Source organism: Mya arenaria, chromosome 15 (assembly GCF_026914265.1).
Source record: "Mya arenaria isolate MELC-2E11 chromosome 15, ASM2691426v1".
NCBI lineage: Eukaryota > Metazoa > Mollusca > Bivalvia > Myida > Myidae > Mya > Mya arenaria.
The window spans coordinates 56,165,425-56,186,833 of NC_069136.1; the positions used below are offsets into that span (position 1 = coordinate 56,165,425).

The 21,409-nt window shown below is 35.3% G+C and overlaps 1 protein-coding gene across 2 annotated transcripts; it reads right to left on the reverse strand.

Moving 5' to 3' along the window:
• Nucleotides 1-3,783: 3,783 nt before the first annotated feature.
• Nucleotides 3,784-19,851, reverse strand: LOC128218741 (sushi, von Willebrand factor type A, EGF and pentraxin domain-containing protein 1-like). Of its 2 annotated transcripts, XM_052926428.1 has the most exons (11): nucleotides 19,822-19,851; nucleotides 18,628-19,645; nucleotides 14,783-15,002; nucleotides 14,296-14,411; nucleotides 13,992-14,071; nucleotides 13,453-13,652; nucleotides 13,107-13,235; nucleotides 8,611-12,981; nucleotides 7,381-7,710; nucleotides 6,591-6,944; nucleotides 3,784-5,457 (listed from the first exon to the last, which is right to left on the reverse strand). In XM_052926428.1, the coding sequence occupies exons 2-11, from the start codon at nucleotides 19,609-19,611 to the stop codon at nucleotides 5,282-5,284; spliced, it is 6,960 nt and encodes a 2,319-aa protein (XP_052782388.1). In that variant the 5' UTR covers nucleotides 19,612-19,645; nucleotides 19,822-19,851; the 3' UTR covers nucleotides 3,784-5,281. The 2 variants fall into 2 exon arrangements, with proteins under 2 accessions (XP_052782388.1, XP_052782387.1); XM_052926427.1 differs by lacking the exon at nucleotides 19,822-19,851 and having other exon boundaries at nucleotides 18,628-19,805.
• Nucleotides 19,852-21,409: the final 1,558 nt, after the last annotated feature.

Here is a 21,409-nt window from a genome sequence, read left to right on the forward strand (position 1 = left end):
TTTCCACCCCTTCCACGTATACCTTTTGTTCTATTAATAGAATCGTGCCACTCATTGATATACGCTGACATCATTTTATCATATATTTGGCTAACAACGGTGGACTTTGGTACATGGTCATTCATATTAGTATATATATCCAAGTCAAGGCTTACCATCTTCTCATTTACATAATAAAACCAAGATTTGTATGTATTACATGGCTTGCCGTTTGCCCAAAAGAGCTATTCGTTTATTGATACGAGACACAGGTGTATTACACAACCTAGACCAATGTCCGACTATAGATTTCCATTGACGGATAATCGGTGGTACCCAGGCCATTTCGCCTGAAACAGCATCATTAGGTGTATATTTCCCAACGCCGAGAAAGAAACGCATGGCTCTATTATGCACGGTGTTGATGCATGAAAACGATTTTACACCCCAGATAGATGCACCGTAACTTATAATCGGCCAAACAATAGAATCATATAATTTAGTGTATGCGTCATACGGTATACCACCAACGATTTTACATTTAGCAATAAGAAGCCCGAGCGCCCGGCTAGCACTCTGAGCAACGGCTTTAGCAGTCACATTATAATCAAGAAATTCATTGATAACAATGCCAAGGTAAGTATACTTATCAACTGCATATAAACTGTCATTGCCACACTTAAAGTTGAAATTTGTGCGTTGTACAGATTGAGGACGAAAGTGAACTATATTACTCTTAGTTGTATTAATAGTCATGTCATTAATATTACACCAGTCAGCTAAAGCATCTAAAAGTACTTGTAAGTCAGCTTCGCTTGACGCTAGTAGAACAATGTCATCTGCATATAATAAAACACACATTTTCTCATCTATAATAGAAATCCAAACATTTAAACTTTTTAAGTACTTAACTAGGTCATCTAAAAATAGATTAAACAATAATGGCGACAAGATGCAACCTTGCCGTAGGCCACTAGAAACATTAAACCAGTCTGTACAAAGAGAGTTAACACGTACACAGGAACTGACAGAGGAATAGAGCGACATAACAGCCTTAAGCATTTTACCAGATAAACCCAGTCCAAATAACCTTATCCATAACTTATCCCTATTAATAAAATCATAAGTTTTTTTTAAAATCAATAAAAGCGGTAAATGTCGACAGTTTGCGTTTTTTCCTGGTATCAATAATGCTAGTAAGACTAGAGATTTGGTCTATTGTACTTCTGTTTTTGCGAAAACCGCCCTGTTCGTCCTCTATGTTTATGCGTGCGCGAATGAGAATATGTGTGTATGCGTGCGCGAATGCAAGCGTGTGTGTATGCGAGCGCGAATGAAAGAATGTGTGTATGCGTGCGCGTATGCGAGCATGTGTGTATGCGTGCGAGAATGTGAGCAAGTGTGTCTGCATGCGTGAATGCGAGTGGGTGTGTATGCGTGCGGAAATGCGAGCGTAAGTGTATGCGTGCGCGAATGCAAGTATGTGTATGCATGCGCAAATGAGAGCGTGTGTGTATGCGAGCGTGAATGCGTGAGTGTGTGTACATGCGTGAATGCGAGCTTGTGTTCTGCATACTAGAATGCGAGCGTGTGTGTATGCGTGCGTTAATGCGAGGTTGTGTGTGTCTGCATGCGTGAATGCGAGCGTGTGTGTTTGCGTGCGTGAATGTGAGTGTGTGTGCATGCGTGTGCGAATGTGATTGTGTGTGTGTGTGTGTGTGTGTGTGTGTGTGCGTGCATATATTTGAGCGTGCGTGCGTGTGTGTGTGTGGTGTGCGTGGGTACCTGCGTGTATGTGTGAGTGCTTGTGTGAATGCGAGCGTGTTTGAGTGTGCGGGCGTACGTGTTTGTGTTTGTGTATGCGTCTGTGAATGCTAGCGTGCTTATGTGAGTGTTCTTTAGTGCGTGTGTGTGTGTGTGCGCGTGTGCGCGTGCGCTTGCGCGTGTGTGTTTGTGTGTTTGTGTGTGCGTGCGTGCGTGCGTCCGTGCGTACGTGTGGGGAGATGTGGGTGAGTGTGTGTGTGGGGGGGGGGGTGAATGCTAGCGTGTATATGTGAACTAGCATGTGTGTTTGTGTGTTCGTGCGTGCGTGTTCATATTAGCAGATGCATTTTCAGAATTTACTGTTTAAGTTATTTAGTTTATCGTTGTAGGGAAGCAATCGGTCAGTGCACTGTTAGCGCGCGTGTATGTGCGTGTGTGCGTGCGTGTGTGTGTGTTATAATACTGTTTTAGAGATTCAGTTTATCGGTGTATGAAAGTAATTGATCAGTGCATGGTAAGTAGAGCGAACGCGTATCCTTTCAAAGACCTAATGTTTTTATGCAAATTTACATTCATCATTTGCAAAGTTTATCTAATTTAATCTAAATTTTATCTTGAAAATAACGATTCCAAAATTGAAAATAGCAATAATAAGACATTTTGACCGCTTGTTTCATAGACGTTGCATACATTTTACAGCAATGATTCGTTGTCTACCAATCAAAACTCTACATCAGCCTCGATGCGTTGCAGGGAAATAAAAGCTGATAGTACTAATGCTGAATCTACTGGGGTCGCACGAGTTTAGCATCTAAGCTTTCTGTGCGTTTATAAAGTCGCTTTGTCTACAATTGTGATATAGCACTTTTTTTAAAATTCGTATTGCAGCAAGAAGAGAGGTTCCTCTAACGCAAACCGAAATTTTTAACGATTTAGTATTCAGTATTTATTCAAGGTGGATGTAGGTTAGATAACCTTTAACGATTTTTTTTTGTAGAAACGCACTCGGGGTTGTATTACAAAGTAAAGTTGAAGGTGACCAGTATATTTTTCCAAAAAGAAATGGTTTAATGCGTCTGTCTCGCATACAAATTTGTTTTGGTAATTCTAAATGCCTTTTACCATCTTAGTGGTCGAGATAATATTTTGTCCACTGACGCAGTCTCTGTTTGAATCAACCGATTGATCTGATTAAAATCAATAACGGTGGATTCATTGATATTTTTAAAATAATTGTACGGCAGATTAAAAAAAATACTGCACTATCAATTGCATAAAATTAGATTTCGACCACTAAGTTGGTATTTTTCACTGGTAAGTCAAGTTTAAAAATTCCTCAACTTTATAATTAGTGATAATATCACGTTAAGACGTGGTTGAAAAGAAAAGGTCCTGTTAAAAATGACCAATTTCGACCGTCATTGTAAGTTTCAAATTACTAATATTCAAATCTTGGCATATATGAGAGGTCGGCTTAAGGTGGAATGCGACCCTGAGCGATTTTGTTTGTATTAAATGCGTCTAAAATGTCAATTTGCTCACTTACGTCTCGCCTCGGATAGGTAATGCGCTGTATGGTTTGTTATTTTCGATTTCAATATTTCAAAACAGCGCATTTAAGGGATATTTTTTACAAAATACGGTTCTTGAGCGATGTTGGGCGATTTATACTTTTTTATCAAAAAAACGTGGGAAAATGCATATAGTGTATAAAATATTGTTTGTTATTGCAAAAGGCCAAATTCTTTTCTTTTCCAAACATATGTTTATATACATGAGAATCTTGAGGCATACAATTGGTGAACGAAAATACTAAAAGCACTCTGCTACTGAAAATAATACGCTCCAGTCATTATTATGATTATTAAAAGGTGAGAATAACATTTTACAACATCTTAAAATAATGGTAGAGGTAAATATTATATTTAAAACATAAAAAATGTGCGAGACGTTGGAAATTGACCACTCATTACCAATTTCATTAGTTTTGCACTGATGAATGCCTTTAGAGACTGTAAAAGCAGAAACACAACAGACATGTCAAATAATTGTTTTACTAAAATACAAAATAGCAAAACTCATAATGGTTAGACAAACATGAAAAATAGGAACAGGTCGAAATGACATTTCCATAATACAATAGAAACTACAATGACAAGTCCAGTAACCAAACATTTGACAAATACCTTTCTAAAGGCAAAAAGCCAAGGCCTAACAGACATTGAACCAGAGACAAAACACGTATGAACAACACAGACAGACAGATCACACATGCGCCAAAATATCTTAATCAATAAATGTAGGGGTTACCACTTTGGAACGAAATATGAGATTTTAAAAAGTGTACATATCTGTTATATGTTGCTATTATTTATATGTAACTTGAAATTACACGGTAGCCTACAATTAGTTTTATATTATTCTATACCTTAATCATACGTCGAATTGTAGACGCACTTTTGAACCACGTGACTGTACAATATTTTACCGTATTGGGACGCACGCGCGTACAAAAATGCCATATTTTTTCCGTATTGTACGAATCACATGTCCCATGTTAAACCTTCGATAAAGTCCGAAACCCGTGAAAAGGTTCCGAATGAAAATCCGAATCAACAGGCGCTCTAAATAAAGCGTTACGATAAAGCTCGGTTATTATCGGATCGATATTGTCGTTTATAAACACGGAAGTTATTATTATTATTATTATTATTATTATTATTATTATTATTATTATTATTATTATTGTTGTTGTTGTTGTTGTTGTTATTATTAAAAATTATTATTATTATTATTATTATTATTATTATTATTATTATTATTATTATTATTATTAAGATTTTTTTTATTTAACATTTTCTGTACAATACAGAATATAAATGGGATTATATTTATAGTTATAGAATAAAAAGGTCATTTAACATTGTTCAGTACAATACGGAATATATTCGGACTCGAACACATCTTGGAAATCCATATTAATGTAATATGACTTTCCAAGCTCTGTTCTCGTCAAAATTGATATCCGTATTGTACAGAACAATGTTAGATAACCTATAATTATTGAAATCAATATAAAAAAGGAAAACGAAACATCATAATTGGACGAATTTCGACTGATATGACGAAAGACAACAATACAAATACAATAATAAAAAAGTAATACATTCTCGGCGAAAAACGCACATAAAAATTAAATCTTCACACACAATTTGAAGTCCGAGTTTCCTTCTTTTCTTTGGATAAAGTGAAACCAACGATTACTCAGAAAAAAACCCATCTCAGTTGTTGACAATATATGTCAATAGTTCAAAATACTCCATATCATTAAAAGGTTCCGTTTAGAAATGGCAAACGAATAGTATTTTATTAACACACCTGAATAACTCACACAGTTTACCTAATGACATCAGAGAGCTTTGTCGTTTGGTTGACACTATTGTATAAACTAGCTTCTATACATAACCCTCGTATTTGAAATTAAAATTTCATCAATAACTCGGGAAGTGGGTGCATTTTCTAATTCTGAACATCAATACTAGCATTCGTTACATTGTTCTGATGTGCATGCTGTGAAGTCTAAGTCTAAAATGATAGGGCAAGTGCCTTCTGCCTCGCACCGCAGAGCACTCATTATTCCATTCTGACACTTAATGAAATATTCACAAGCTGTTGGGTGTTTGATAGTATAAGTTCCAGTGCCATTACAGGGATCTGAAAATATAAGCGGTTGATATTAAACTTGTATTACGAAAACGTATAACGTTTCAATGTGGTCAAAAAGTTTTACAGTTTTTAAAACAATAGTGTTTAAAGCTGCTTTAAGAACGAACAGTGGATTTGGGGATCAATGGTTTGTTGTTAATTCAAAATGACAAATAACGCCAAGAAAGTTTATTCACATCACTATTGATTTCATAAAACTAACCAAAACAACTAGTCATATTATTAATTGTTTTCGCCTGTTTAGATCTAAAATAAAATATCAATGAATGCGCTTGCGCTTAGTCATTGGTAGTCTCCGGGTATTTTCGTACCGGTTGATAGTAGTTTTGACAGTAAAATTTCTCCCTCTGGGCGACTGTAAAATTTGACAGTACTGCTATCAACCGACACCGTATTGGAACTTTCCATTTAGAATGTAAAACCTTACACATAAGAACAGATGATTAGAATACTAGGCAATTTAAGAAACAAACTTTTCTAAATGGATATATAAACTTTTCCCACTATATATATATATATATATACTATTTCATCATTAAGTACGTAAAGTCAGGCGCACATAAAATTAACCCCGGGACAATTAATACCATGGGGTGATATATATCACAAAATATATGTTATATCTTGATAAGCTTTTGTGACTTGCACAGGTTTTTAAACCAACAAAATGAATCTGAAAACACTTATATTATAGTTATTTGATATTTTCTAAAGAGTACAACTTAAGTATGGAGAAACATCCTGATTTTAATGGGAGCGAACCCATGTCGGTACAATAAAAAGATACTGTATCTACTCGCCCACAGGTACTTATACAAAGCTGACGGAAGTTTAACCTTTAGTGAAAACATTGCTAGCATCACGTGATAATGTCAATCGACCAATCGCTTTACAGCCCTTTGTTAAATCTCGTTAGTTACTCTAATTCAGAATTATGGACTTCAAAGACAATATTTGAGCAAATATCAATATTTGTTGAAGGTTTTAAGCCGGCAGTGTGCAAGTTTTAACGCTCCTTATAATTTGCAAAGCTTTGTCGTATTAATAAAATCAATCATAAAATGAGCAATTTACAATTTTGACCATGAACGAGTCTCTTAACAATAAATTGTATTTCTTACTACTTATGATGTTAAGCTGTAAATCTTCTGTATAAAACTTCGGTTCCAAGAATGAAGCATTTTCATATGCACTGCATCGTAAACGCGTGCCATTTTCAGTTGAGGAAAAGTTCATGTTTATATATTCCAATTTTATGTTAGGCGGACAGTCTTCACCAGCTACTGTGGATTGATTCTTCCCTCTGTTGAATGTTTCATAGTTCCTCGTGCTAGAGTTGTATGTTTCAATTTTAAGAACGAACTGCTCTGCTGGATACCCTAGCTCCAACGAACACTGTAGCGGATCTCTTTGGCCTGTGAGCTCTCCCTCTTGCGCACTTTTCGGCAATACAAATGTCAGGTTACCTCGAGCTTCTACAAAAACCAAATTTATACGTTTACTTTTTAACACAGTGACTTAATATGAACCTCTACAATCAGAAATTAGTCTATAATACATTTTAAATCAACTTTTTTAAAAATGTGTTGAGCATCATTTCAAATATGATTTTCAGAAAAAGAAGAAAGAGTATATACCTATATTTCCAACACCTTTAATGCAGATCACAACAAGGAAACCGCAGTTTTATTATTAGCAATAAGAAAATTTGACGTCAAAGTGTTTGATTACGTCATACATACTTATCGCGGTATTTTGCTTAATGAGTTTCAATAAAAAAACATTTATATCCCAAAATATCTTTTGCTGTGATTTAAAATATATAAAACTTAGTTTAGCGATTCGAAAAATTGTATTTATTTTCAAAATTGAGTTTAAATTTCGGAAAAAAGTATCCTACAATTCACTTACTGTGAAACCGTATGCTGGTTATTGCAGAATAATTAACGCTGTCCGTTTGAATTGCACATGTATAGTTCAAAGACTCTTCGCCTGTGGCAGGGCAAGCCACTGGTGTGAAATCTACAACCAACATTGCAGCGGTTTCATTTATCACACTCCTTGATACATCAATGTTGGTTGTATTCCCTAAATTGTTTGTTCCGTTTGCAAACAGAATAACGGAAGTGGAGTCATCTTCACTCTCTATGTGGATTTGCGTCCAATTGGAAAGGCTACCGATGCATGTGATTATTCCTGGCTCACTGACTGACAGTTCGTAAGTGTTGGAAACAAAATTTACTGAAAATATCACAAAGTCATTGACTTGATAATTAGTTCAACAAGATTAATATTAACATTTAAAAAAAATCTCCTAATAGTTGTACGAAATCCTGATCATCAATATACATGATTCTTTGGATGTATGGACTCCTTTATTATATACCCATTATATGTCCACACGATAAACATATCGCATAATACGATACTCCGTATTCCCCTGCAATACTAGATAGATAATGTATCTGAAACAAAAGGGCTATTATTACTATGTTTTGATCTGGAATGTCATATTCGACTATTCGATATTTTTGCAGATTACACTCTGTTATCGCCTCTCGAAATCAGAATCTGAAAATATTCCACTCGAGCCGAATACAACCTTCCAGATCAAAACGCGGTACTAATAGCTGTATGATATTGCATATTGTATGTAGTTCATTAAAGTCACAAATAGTTCATATCTTATAACACGATTTTTCACGACTTGAGGTGATTGTTTAGTATTGTAAAATTGTAAAACTAAAAACAATATTCTGAAAGACTTAGAAACATCACGTTGCGAGAACCGAAACCAATTTCCACTGTAATTTGCTACAGATTGTTTAAATTATGTAAGCTCAATATCTATAGATACATGATCTTTTGAAATTCAATTTTACGTATGCAACAGCTCCTGTGCCAGTGGTTTAGCTATAGTTAATTGTTGCCATCTGGAATAGTTGCTTACGGGGCAAACAATACATGCTTCTGCATTCTTGTACAGAGTGTCAATGTCTTATTCAAACAACAGTGCCTACAAAGAACTGCATTCATTAACATGATATTATTGTTTACCTTACATTTTATATACACTATTTAAGGTAATTTATGTGTTTGTAAACAAATTCGGATCATATATTTTTGGGAAAAAATCGTTACCTGGTATTTCACACTCTGGGTTCCCATGCCAACCGTTTTCTTTGCAAATAACTTCTTTGTCAGAACTCTCCGTGAAAACTGTCCCCGGGATGCAGGTAACCTGAAGTCTGCTGTCAAATTGTGTTTCTCCCGGATCAACGTTATATCTCGCACTTGCATTTGCAGTATAGTTACCGCAATCAATTATCAAACAAGACACACCACTCGTCCATGATCCGTCCTCCTTGCAAACAACTGTGCTATTACCGACGAGTGAATAACCAACGTCACAAACGACATGCATTGTTGTACCATTTATATCCTCTGTACTGTTTACTTTACCATTAGCTACTGAATATTTGCCACAGCCGACCCGTTCACACGTTGGATAAGACGTCCAGCTTCCATTTGGAAGACACTGCGTTGAAGCATTTCCGACAAGTTCAAACCCTTCCGAACAGTTCACTACGACAGAATCATTAAAAATATATATGTCTTTCTCCGGCGTTACTGTACTATTATTTGGCCTCTCGAAGGCTGTACAATTAATGGGAACACATTTCGGATAATCACTCCACCGTCCTTTGGCACCGCAGACAAGTATGTTTTCGCCAAATATATCATACCCGTCGTTACAGGAAAATATTATCGTTTCATTAAAGTCAACTACAGATAACATTGAAGAATAGTTTCCGTTGTCGATGTCAAATACCGTGCACTGATCAATATGACATGCAGGATTGCCTTCCCAACCACCACTTGCAACGCAAACAACAAATGTTTCATTAGTAGTGAACGAATAACCATCAGTGCAATTAAGTCGTAATGTGGTGTTTAAGTCATACATATCTAAACCAGTATCATTCATAATAGCCATATTTGCTGTAACATTGTAAGTTGGACAGGTAATAATGTTGCAACGTTTATACCCAATCCATGAAGCATTTGCTTCGCAGTTAAGGATCCCATCTCCTGATATTTCAAAGCCATAGTCACACTTTATATAAGCTTTAGATTTAAACACTGTCTCATTTGCAGCATTTAATTCAATTATACCATTGTCGACATTATCTGGTGGACCACAATCTACAATTTCACAATGTGGCAACGTCGTCCAATTACCATTGTCTTGACATTTTATTGTGTCATTCCCTTCTAAAACAAAACCTGTATCACACATCACTTCTGCCACTGGTTGAGATATATTTACAGTTCCGTTTTCAATTTCAAACTCTGGACACTGTACACATTTTGGGATGCTACTCAAATTACCGTCAGCTAAACACGTCACGGTGTCTTCGCCAAACATTGTATAATTCTCCTCACATGCAATAGATACAGAAGTATTGAAGGATAGTTCATTTGACGAGCCATTTAAAATGATTGCATTGGCAGCAGTATAATTACCGCGACATATTACTGGATCACAATCTACACTATCATTCCATTTCCCGCTAGAATTGCAGGCAACGTTCACATATTCTTGTCCATTAGCCTTGTATCCTATACCGCATGAAATAGTCAAAATATCTCCAAACACGTTATTTGTGATGTTTCTATCAGCGTAAGCCATTTGGGTTAAGTTGAAATTAGGACAGGGAATTCGTTTGCATACTGGAAGTGCCGTCCAATTTCCATCTTCTTTGCAAATAACAGTGTCATTGTCATCTAAAACAAATCCCGTGTCACACATCAGTTTTGCCACTGGTTGAGATATATTTACAGTTCCGTTTTCAATTTCAAATTCTGAACACTGTACACATTTTGGGATGCTACTCAAATAACCGTCAGCTAAACACGTCACGGTGCCTTCGCCAAACATTGTATAATTCTCCTCACATGCAATAGATACAGAAGTATTGAAGGATAGTTCATTTGACGAGCCATTTAAAATGATTGCATTGGCAGCAGTATAATTACCGCGACATATTACTGGATCACAATCTACACTATCATTCCATTTCCCGCTAGAATTGCAGGCAACCTTCACATATTCTTGTCCATTAGCCTTGTATCCTATACCGCATGAAATAGTCAAAATATCTCCAAACACGTTATTTGTGATGTTTCTATCAGCGTAAGCCATTTGGGTTAAGTTGAAATTAGGACAGGGAATTCGTTTGCATACTGGAAGTGCCGTCCAATTTCCATCTTCTTTGCAAATAACAGTGTCATTGTCATCTAAAATAAATCCCGTGTCACACATCACTTTTGCCACTGGTTGAGATATATTTACAGTTCCGTTTTCAATTTCAAACTCTGGACACTGTACACATTTTGGGATGCTACTCAAATTACCGTCAGCTAAACACGCCACGATGTCTTCGCCAAACATTGTATAATTCTCTTCGCATGCAATAGATACAGAAGTATTGAAAGATAGTTCATTTGACGAGCCATTTAAAATGTATGCATTGGCAGGAGTATCATTACCGCGACATATTACTGGATCACAATCTACACTATCATTCCATTTCCCGCTAGAATTGCAGGCAACCTTCACATATTCTTGTCCATTAGCCTTGTATCCTATACCGCATGAAATAGTCAAAATATCTCCAAACACGTTATTTGTGATGTTTCTATCAGCGTAAGCCATTTGGGTTAAGTTGAAATTAGGACAGGGAATTCGTTTGCATACTGGAAGTGCCGTCCAATTTCCATCTTCTTTGCAAATAACAGTGTCATTGTCATCTAAAATAAATCCCGTGTCACACATCACTTTTGCCACTGGCTGAGATATATTTACAGTTCCGTTTTCAATTTCAAATTCTGAACACTGTACACATTTTGGGATGCTACTCCAATTACCGTCAGCTAAACACGTCACGATGCCTTCACCAAACATGGTATAGTTATCTGCGCATGCAACAGTTACAGAAGTATTAAAGTCATACTCATTTAACAGATCACTTAAAATGTACCCGGAGTTAAGAACATGATTATTGGTACATACTACTGGATTACACACTACACTGTCATTCCATTTCCCGCTAGAACTGCAAGCGACAGTGAGGTACTCGTTTCCATTAGCCTTATAACCTGTAGAGCATGAAATATTTAAAATATCTCCAAACACGTTGTTATTTGTATTTTGCTCATTGGCGTATGCCTTTTGTGGTAATATAAAATCAGGACAAGGTTTTCGTTTACAAACTGGCAACGTTGTCCAATTCCCATCTTCATTACATATTACAGTGTCATTTCCATCTAAAACAAAGCCTGTGCTACACATTACTACTGCTTCTGGCTGTTCAATAATTACGGTTCCATCGTCCACGGTAAAGTTCTGACAGTTAACGCATTTTGGCAATGGACTCCAATTTCCATCAAATAAACACGTCACGTTTGCATTCCCGAACATGACGTAATTCGTTAAGCATTCAAATATTACCGTGTCGTTAACATAATATTCTGTTGCAATATCATTCACAGCCATTCCCATTCTCTTGCTAAAATCTGGTACTGTAAATTGTTTACATACAACAGGATCACAGTTTGGAACATCAGTCAAGTTACCGTCGGACAAACATGTGACTGTGTCAGATCCATTCAATTGGTAACCATTTATACACTCAATGCTTATAGATTCATTATACACCAGTAGATTTGTCAGGTTCATGTTTATGACTGAGTTCACAGGCCAAAGAAGTTTCTCGCATCTCACCGGGTCACAGGACGGAAATTGAGTCCAGTTTCCATCATGCAGGCACCACACCTCTGAACTTCCATTCAGATCATATCCATTATCACAGAAGAGTGTAAGAGAGTCGTTATAAACTAGCATTTCTGAATGGTTGTCTGTAATAATGCCAGAGTGTGATGGAAGGACAACGTTTGTGCAGTTTACAGGAGCACAGCTAGGAAGTGAAGTCCAACTCTTATTTGCCTGGCAAGTTATTATAGCGTCGCCAATCATAGTAAATCCTTCTTTGCAAACAAAAGTAACATTGTCTTTGTATATGTGCTTGGAGTTCATCCCTTTCTCAATGTAAGTGTTGCGAGGAATATCGAAACCAGTACAGTTTATTGGGATGCATACAGTATCATTAGTCCAAATTGTGTCTGACTGACATGTAATTGTAACCTCGCCCTGTAATGTGTAACCATTCTCGCAGTGAACCCCTAAAGTCGTACCATAACTGTATGACGCTTCAATCGTTCCATTTTCAAGAATCACATGCTCGTTTAATTGAATAAAGGAGCACTTCTTTGGAATACACGGAGGTAGTTCTCCCCAAGAACCGTGTGCGACACAGCCTATATTAGTCCTATTGCCACCGTCATGAAACTGGTGTCCCTCGTAGCATAAAATTGAAAGGATGCTCCCGTACATTGAACCATTGCTGGTCATATTCCCATTCTCAATGCTAGGCAGATTTCCACAGTTTACTTAAACAAAAGAAAACAAGGACTCGTCTGAAACGAGCTTCAAATATATAAACACATTAACGGTGTTTGTCTTTGAAGAAGAATATCAATACTATTATTTTATCTTAATATTCAATTAAACATACCTGGTACACATTCCTCATTTTCAATGTCGTAGAATCTGTGTAGAGGACATAAACATGTTCCAGTCCTACACATAGCAAGGGGGTTCGCGCAAGTGTCGTGCAATGTACATGCCTTGTTGTATGCAATTCCTAAGAAAGCAGACGCTATACGTATTGCAACATTACTTTTATAATTAGCAAAATACAGATTATGTAAACTTTATTCTACAAATGATATCGCTACAAATAATTTTATTTACTATTAGATGATTATTTTTATAGGAAAATAGTGAGTAAAAACTACGAAAGAGTCAATCTTTTATGATGTACAATAAACGTAATTGATACTGTCACACTTTTGCCTTACTGTTAGGAATAGCAGGTTCATCATTTTCAAGGATTTTTACATCCAGGACAACGAGTTCAGTTCCGATTATAAATGACCCTAACTGAACATCTTCGGAACTTGAAATTCCTAGCAACGATTTAAGTGTGTCCGTTGACAATCTGTTTGATCCTTTACTCCGCGTTATTACAATTATGAAACTGACAACAACACTGCCTCTTCTAAAAGATGCAAATATATTAGGATATTAGCACTGACATAATCTTCAAGTAGTCATAATGTATACCTGAAATCTACGGAGACACAAAAACAACGTATGGACGCAAGTTTAATCATGTTGTTGAAACAGTCTAATGTTACATTGTATAAAAACATATAAACAATTACATGGAAAGGGGTCGTGTTTTTGACATTTTGGTTTGATTCCGCAAAAAAAGGGAAACAAATGGTTAGTACATTACAGCTAATGCCTTCCAGCTACGGTTAAATTTATATTAAGGCAACACTTACTTGTCTTTTTTAACGACCTCAAAGTATATATATATTGACCAATTACTTACCTTAATCTTGAAACCGTGCATCCCTCAAACGATTTTATGAAATGCTGTTGTTGATTGCTTTCATTGGCAGTCCGTTCCAACTATCATTAAAGAAATTGGTTTAAAAAGCAAATGTCAAAATTAATATTGATTTATAGAATATATATTTTTAAAGAACCCACGTTTATGAAAGGATTGCTTTTGTTAGTGCAAGTTTACAACAAATGTAATTATTTTTTTGATGTTTGATAAATTATGTGCCAGCAAAAACTGTACATTATACAAAGAAAACCAGAGGGACAAACCAAGTAGCCAAAGTATGTACCTCTTTGCAAAATAGAGATGTAAAATTACGGTATTCTTCAGACTGGTTGTTTTGTAGTTCATCTGTGAACGATTCACTGATCACTCGAGTTTCCAATGCGTATTTCTCAGTGATATCTTCAAATCGAATATATTCAATTTAATAAGATATACTCTAGTATATACAAATTGACATTTTTAATCAAGTCATTGCATAAAACCATAACGGTTAATCTTTCGCTTTGTTTATAACCATTGTGTTCACTGGTATCTGATCTTAACGCTTTGTCTCAAGGTAGGTGATATCTTTTATAATTACGATATATATATCAAACATATCAATTAACATAAGATATGGTATTCAAGTTACTTGTTGATTAATTGACACGGAAGTTTTGATTATTTTTCCAATTCTTGAATTCTGAAGTCGTTGATTTACTGAAATAACAAAGAATCAAATTGTATTAAACGTTTCAATTGTTTATGTTGATGATAATTAAAGTACTCACCATCAGGTCTGGAAACAAGTATCACCGCGGGCACAACAATCGCAATCAGAGATAAAATTGCAATGAGAATCAAGCATACAATGATCAGTCTGGATCGCTTCGCCGCTTGCTCCTCTAGTGAAATCGATCCAGTACTGCTGCTATCGGTGGTACTCTGTTCATCCCATTTCTCCGAACTGTAGTCGCTCATAGTAGAGCTTGGCGCCAACCTCGGTATTACCTAAACGCATTCACTAAGTAATAAGCTATTTTTTCTGAACAATGCGTAATCGTATTTCCGAAATTGCGAAAACAGGGTGGAATATTGAATATTTCAGAAGCTGTGTGGGGGCCATTAAGTCTCCATTGTATTTCCGACCAAACGGTTGTGTTTTATGTACTTATATCATTGGAATAATTCGATAAAATTGAATACAATAATTTTCGTGGCTTTCGAAAGAGGAACGGTGTGTGATGTTGTGATGCGGATGGGTAGGGGAAGGATAACACTGACAGTCTTAACAGTACAAGTATTGTTCATGAGAACACTCAGTCAAACCAAAAGTGCAATGTTTATTATTTAGGCAAAAAAAATGCCTATGTTTCCGGTAACCCGACCGATCCTATTTTTTCCTCGCCGATCCTAATCTTTTTTTAGGCATAAAAGTGAAAAATCAAAAATTAAATATATCGTTGTTATTTTCGTTGTTTGTCTGTCTCTGTTCCCGGAGAATAAACTTTCATTCCTGATTATGTAATACTATTACCGAGACGCGTTGTCAACAGGGAAACAAAATGGCGGAGTTCGGCAAAACCCTGTCCGATATCTTCAAATTGGCAAACGCATGTTTATGGTCCAAACATGTGGTTGAACACAGGAAACACATTTTGCTGCCTTTATAATGAAAATATTAAAGATAATTATAGTTTGAGGTGTTATTTATTCATGTCCAAAATAGAACTTACTTTTTTACATCAGCTTTGCGTATATCATGCAGGCTTCTTACGATCAGGCTTTGCAAATTCATGCAGGCCTAACTGCGAGGTTCACATTTAATTAATCGTTATATTAATTTATCCGCAATTATCAATGGTTATTTATTTAGCCTATTTTAAGTCTCATCAACTGAAATCCAAACAAAAACCTGTGAAAGTTATAACAACACATGTATAGGAATGTGTCGGCTGCAGATCAAACAGTACAATTTGTGACGTCAGAGCACGAGCGGTAATAAGATCAAAGGCGCGCGGCTATGGTTTGTATTTAAATCGGTCGCTCGGATACCGTATGATACTATTAGATTGCCAAGATTTCCCATTGGCGGGTAAGAAAATACCATACAATCGAAAAAATATAATCAATTATCGTCGTCTAGGAATCCTTAAACAATGACCGAAATGTTTAAATTCACTACGAATATGAATGAAACTTTGATTATTACGAGAATCATGACAAATTATAAATAATAAAATAAGATATGTAAAATAAATCCATATCCGCGTTTACTTGTTCTATTATTAACCTACCTCCACATAAGAGAGCTCACAGCAGACAAGAAAATCGGCGATTTTTTAAAGCAAATTTAAAAAATTAGTTGATAAATGACTGTTTCACTAGAACATCATCATGGATTTGTAGAAATTGAAGTGCTGGATTTATTCTAAAAACCGATCATGTCTTATAAAGGAGTATTGTAAACAAACAAAAAAAAACACGAAATTTCATGGACAAAATTGGCGGGAAAATACGCTAGTCGAAGGTAAGGAAATGATTTCAGACATTAAACAATGCTCTTTTTTCTGACTTTTTGTTAATTATGGAAAGCTTAGATATAATATTATTGTTTTGATGCAACAGAATTTTGCATAAAATCGAAACTGTGAAAAAAAAAAAATGCCGACCGACCGATCCTATTTTTTTTCACCATGTTACCGGAAACACAGGTATTACAATTTTTGGCCTTAGATTGCATAATGCTTTAGCAGGATCACTACTCCAACACAGAACATCTGTCTTTTGAGGAAGACCAGATACGACTCAACATGTACGGACTTCATCTGTTTCCTTTAAGATATCGTGATTATGTTTTTGGAAGTAGTAAGAAAACATTAGAGGTAAGGTTTGAAGAACATAGTGAAATGTGAATTCATAAATTGTGAAGTATGCATCGTGAAAGATGTAGTCACCACATCATATCATCATTTCGTAGAATAAGCAATATGTCCTCCACTTCATTGCGTTGCATTCCCTAGGTTAAATACCAATGAAATGACATTTGTTATGACAACAACATAGTTAAATATATGCAACAGTAGTTATCTCAACATATATTAGTATTTTGTATGAATTAAAGGATTTAAATATAGCCAACAGTCGCATAGCTTGTTTCATTTTAAATTAAGGCTTACAATGCTTTAGCTGCAAACAGCATGTATTTGTAAACTAAATAACTAAGTTATTCATTACATCGATACGTTCACATGCAGAATTTGTTTGGGATCATTTCTTTCTTGTTTCTTGTTGAAACGGGCAGATATCTAAATATTGATAGAAATGCTAGACTTTGTAAATGTTGTAATTTGAGAGTAGTAGAATCCGAATACCATTTTATTTTATGCTGCCCACTTTATCGTAATTTAAGACTAAAATATTGTATAAATGTAGCATTCCCGACTATACAAAAGTTTATTAAGTTAATGTCGTGTGAAAATTCAAAAACAATTAGAAATGTTTCTAAATATATTCATCATGCTATGCTAAATAGACAAGAACAGCTTGATAATATACCTGCTTCTTAACTTTTGCTTAATATCTATCTATATGTTCTTTAAAAACATGTACTCCTTATAATTATATATGTAATTGTGTTGTAAAAATATCATTCGGCCGTCTGTACAATGTTAAATATGTTTAATGGCCAAAGGTATTGTTATATGCCGATTTGTCAATAAACTTTGAAGTTGAAGTTTTTGAAGTTGTTAAATCTTTTCTTGTTTTCGTTTGTAAACAAACTGTTTAGAAAAGAAGAAAAAAGTTAAAATGGAAATGATAAATAATAATCAATAATGCTATTGCTCAGTGAATCACTTGCAGAAAAGTTAAAACCTATTCAGTAATAACCTTTATATCTTACAAATACTCATTTGTTTACATTACTTGCGACCTGACAGCGAGCTATAACTTATACGCATATCAATTGAATTCATATTTAAACATAGATTCAAGTGCATTGGTTAAAAGAGCAGTATAACAAATTTTATAGTTGATCATTCGGACTAGGTGATAATAGATTCTGCATATATACATGACGCTGATAAAAAAGAGACTTATCGCAATAGTTAAAATGTTTATTTTTTGTTATATTTGTTTCATTTATTATTGCTTCCTGTTTATTAAAGCTGCACTCTCACAGATTTACCGATTTTACAACTTTTTTATTTTTTGTCTTGGAAAGAGCAAATTTTTGCATAAGTATCTGCAAACCAATGATAAAAGATTGCTTACAAAAGATCAGATCGTAGATTCGCATATTTCCGTTCAAAAATTAATGTGTTATGGCTTAAACCGTTACTTACGGTTTAAGAAAAATGCAGAATTTTTTTTTTTTAAACTTAAATATAAAATCTGCGATCTAATTTTTTGTCAGCAGTCTTTTATCACTGGTTTCCATGGATTTTCGCAAAAATTGGCTCGTTCCAAGACAAAAAATAAAAAAATGTTGTCAAAACGTTCAATCTATGAGAGTGCAGCTTTAAATAAATCATTTTAAGTAACGCTTTGAAAGAAGATTTGCAAAAGAATGCATTAAGATATATATATTTTCAGCTACTACGGCATATTATAGGTACACAAGATAACAGTTTACCTGGTTGAACTGGTTGTTCATATTTCCCATGAAAGGCGAGTCTGCCATCATATTCCAGCCTGGAGTGTGTGCGTTATTGTTCGCCTGACTCTTGCTAATGACACCAGAATAAGCATAGTCATACGTTTTTGCTGCTTGCAGTCCATCTTTTTTATTCACCTCTGCTAAGGTGGACAGCTTTCTGCCGGCATCACCGTGTTTACTCTTTCGAAAGGCTGTTCTATCGTATGTTGGGGACGCTGGGTTTTTTCTCGACCTTTTATAGTATTTTGATTGTCCCCATCGGGTGGTTGTTTCATAATCTGTGGAGGAATCCGGGTCTTCTCTGCTCGTTATTTTGTCCCGATCACACTCAGTTCCCTGGAAGACATTGTTCTTGTATGTCTGTCCTAAGTTGTCGTAATCTTGCGTGTTTTCTAAATGAGTGTCTTGGACAGATGTCATTCTGAGATTGTTATCGCGTCGACTAGATTGTATGGCGTTATCTATGCGGCCGGTGTCGAAACTCTGTGCCACTCTACTTCGGTCTAGCTCATTTCTCTTTTTAGATTTTCCGAGAAAATCGACTCTTCTAGAAAATTCTAAGTCAGGACACCTCCCAGATGCTCCTAATTTATAATCCCTTGTTGGCCTATGGTCATTTTCTTTCTGTTTTACCCCTAACATAATGTTGACGTCACGACCAGTACCTCGTAAAAAATCCTTCTTATACGTTTCCCCAAGGTCACCATTATGTTGCGGACTCTCCTTAGTATCTTGGTGAAGCGTTGTCCTTAACATATCTCCACGTGCTGTCATAAAGTTGTCGTCATTTACATCACGGACAGTTTTATCCCAGTTAATTTGTCTTTCCACATTATCTATCCATGCAAATCCTATGTCGTTATTATCGCTCAAATCAACATAACCATCCGCATCTTGGGGTATACGATCATCAGTATGTCTATTATTTTCCTTAACACTTTGAGCGAAGGAATATGCCATCGTTCCCTATGCCTCCTTATTCCCAAAACTCGCACTGACAAAAAAACGAATCGAGTCGCCAGTTGTATAAGAATTTTGAATAAGCAAACCAAATAAACAGGAGACAGTAATCGATTTTAGTATATTTTGATGTTTCACAAACTTAAATAGTGGCTTTAAACATTTTTTGTAGGTTGTTTACATTCCAAACCTTATATCTATAATACTTACATACTTGCCTTAAATGATTTTCGAATTAACACCTCTTTGTTGAAAATGCAATACGATCATTACATGGTATTGTATTTCAAATTAGTCCATTTTGTAGGTATTGATTTGACACGCATTATTAATACATTAAAAATGATCCAAATCAATACATAAACTATTCAAATAAGCATGTCTCTTTTTTTAACCATACAATAAAGACATTGTGCAAACAAAAACAAAAGGCTATATTGTTAGTGTTTTTAAGTCATAACAAATGTTTTCCGGGTCTATCTTTTGTTGTTTTTTTTCAAAAAAAGCCTACTAAATATGTTAACATCCATCACCCAAAAGGGACTATGGAAATGGCATAAAAACAGCTTACCTATAATGTATACATACAAGTGTTTGCTTGTGTACGTGCGTGCATGTGCGTGCATGTGTGTGTATCGGGCCGTTTCATTAACTCGGCTGAATAGAGCATACTTTATTGACGTCACTTTCCATCGACGTTGCTTACATTTAACCGCAAAAGAACGCCAATCAAAAGCGTTATCTTTCAAATTGGGAAATCAGAGGTATTCCAAATATTGTGCATAAAAATAAATAAAACGAAAAATAAATGAGGAATATCTCTAAAATGGACACATGGTGAATATTCATATAGTACATACTGGGAACTCTCCATCACTGAAATCGACATAGTTCAAATATTTATACATAACAAGATTTCTGAAAAAGACACAGGATCAATATGTTTGTTCAGTATGTTTACTTGTTGTGTAAGAGTTGCATTCACTAAATGACATGGGGTTCCTACATAAAATATAATATCCCTGATATATCGTAGATTAAATTGGAGAACATGTACTACATATCGGTACTTCGATTGATTAACATAATAGCCGTTGTTTTGGGAACAATGCCATGCGTATTATATTAAACCATTCATCTATAAAGCGGAAGTCTTTAAGGTCTTTATAGAAGACAGAATATAGATAGCATACCTTACTGAAATCATGAAATAGATAGATGATATGAAGTTACATTTTAATGAATTAAAATGGGCGGACTGAGCGTAGCGAACGATTCCTTCTTAATCATAATAATATAACTCCAGGTCATCTTACCTTATTAGAATACTACCTCATTGGCTGACACATTGTCAACGCAACATCTAACACAGGACAAGGGAATTGGATGGGTGGCATTGGGTGGGGTTTTAAACACCCGCGACAGTCAAATTTCTTAACGATTTAGCCTATAACTCAATGATTGCCAATATCTTGTATTATCAATGAAATTAAAACGTCATAGCTTAAAATTTATCTCTTTATTGAGGTTCACACAAACGATAAACATTCTTAATTATGACACCTGTCTTTTGAAATGTTGTTAAACGGAAATATAAGAAACGAAGCATTTCAATGCTGTTTTAGCAATTATGTCCACTTAAAAAAACACGCACCAATATAATGAAAAAACGAATTGCATCAGAGAACATTTCTAGGGTTTTCTAATGTTAACATATATCATCAGTTTTGTGCCGGTTATAGCAAGAGCTTTCACATAGAAATAAGTCGTTTTTAACTTGATATAACATGTGACACGT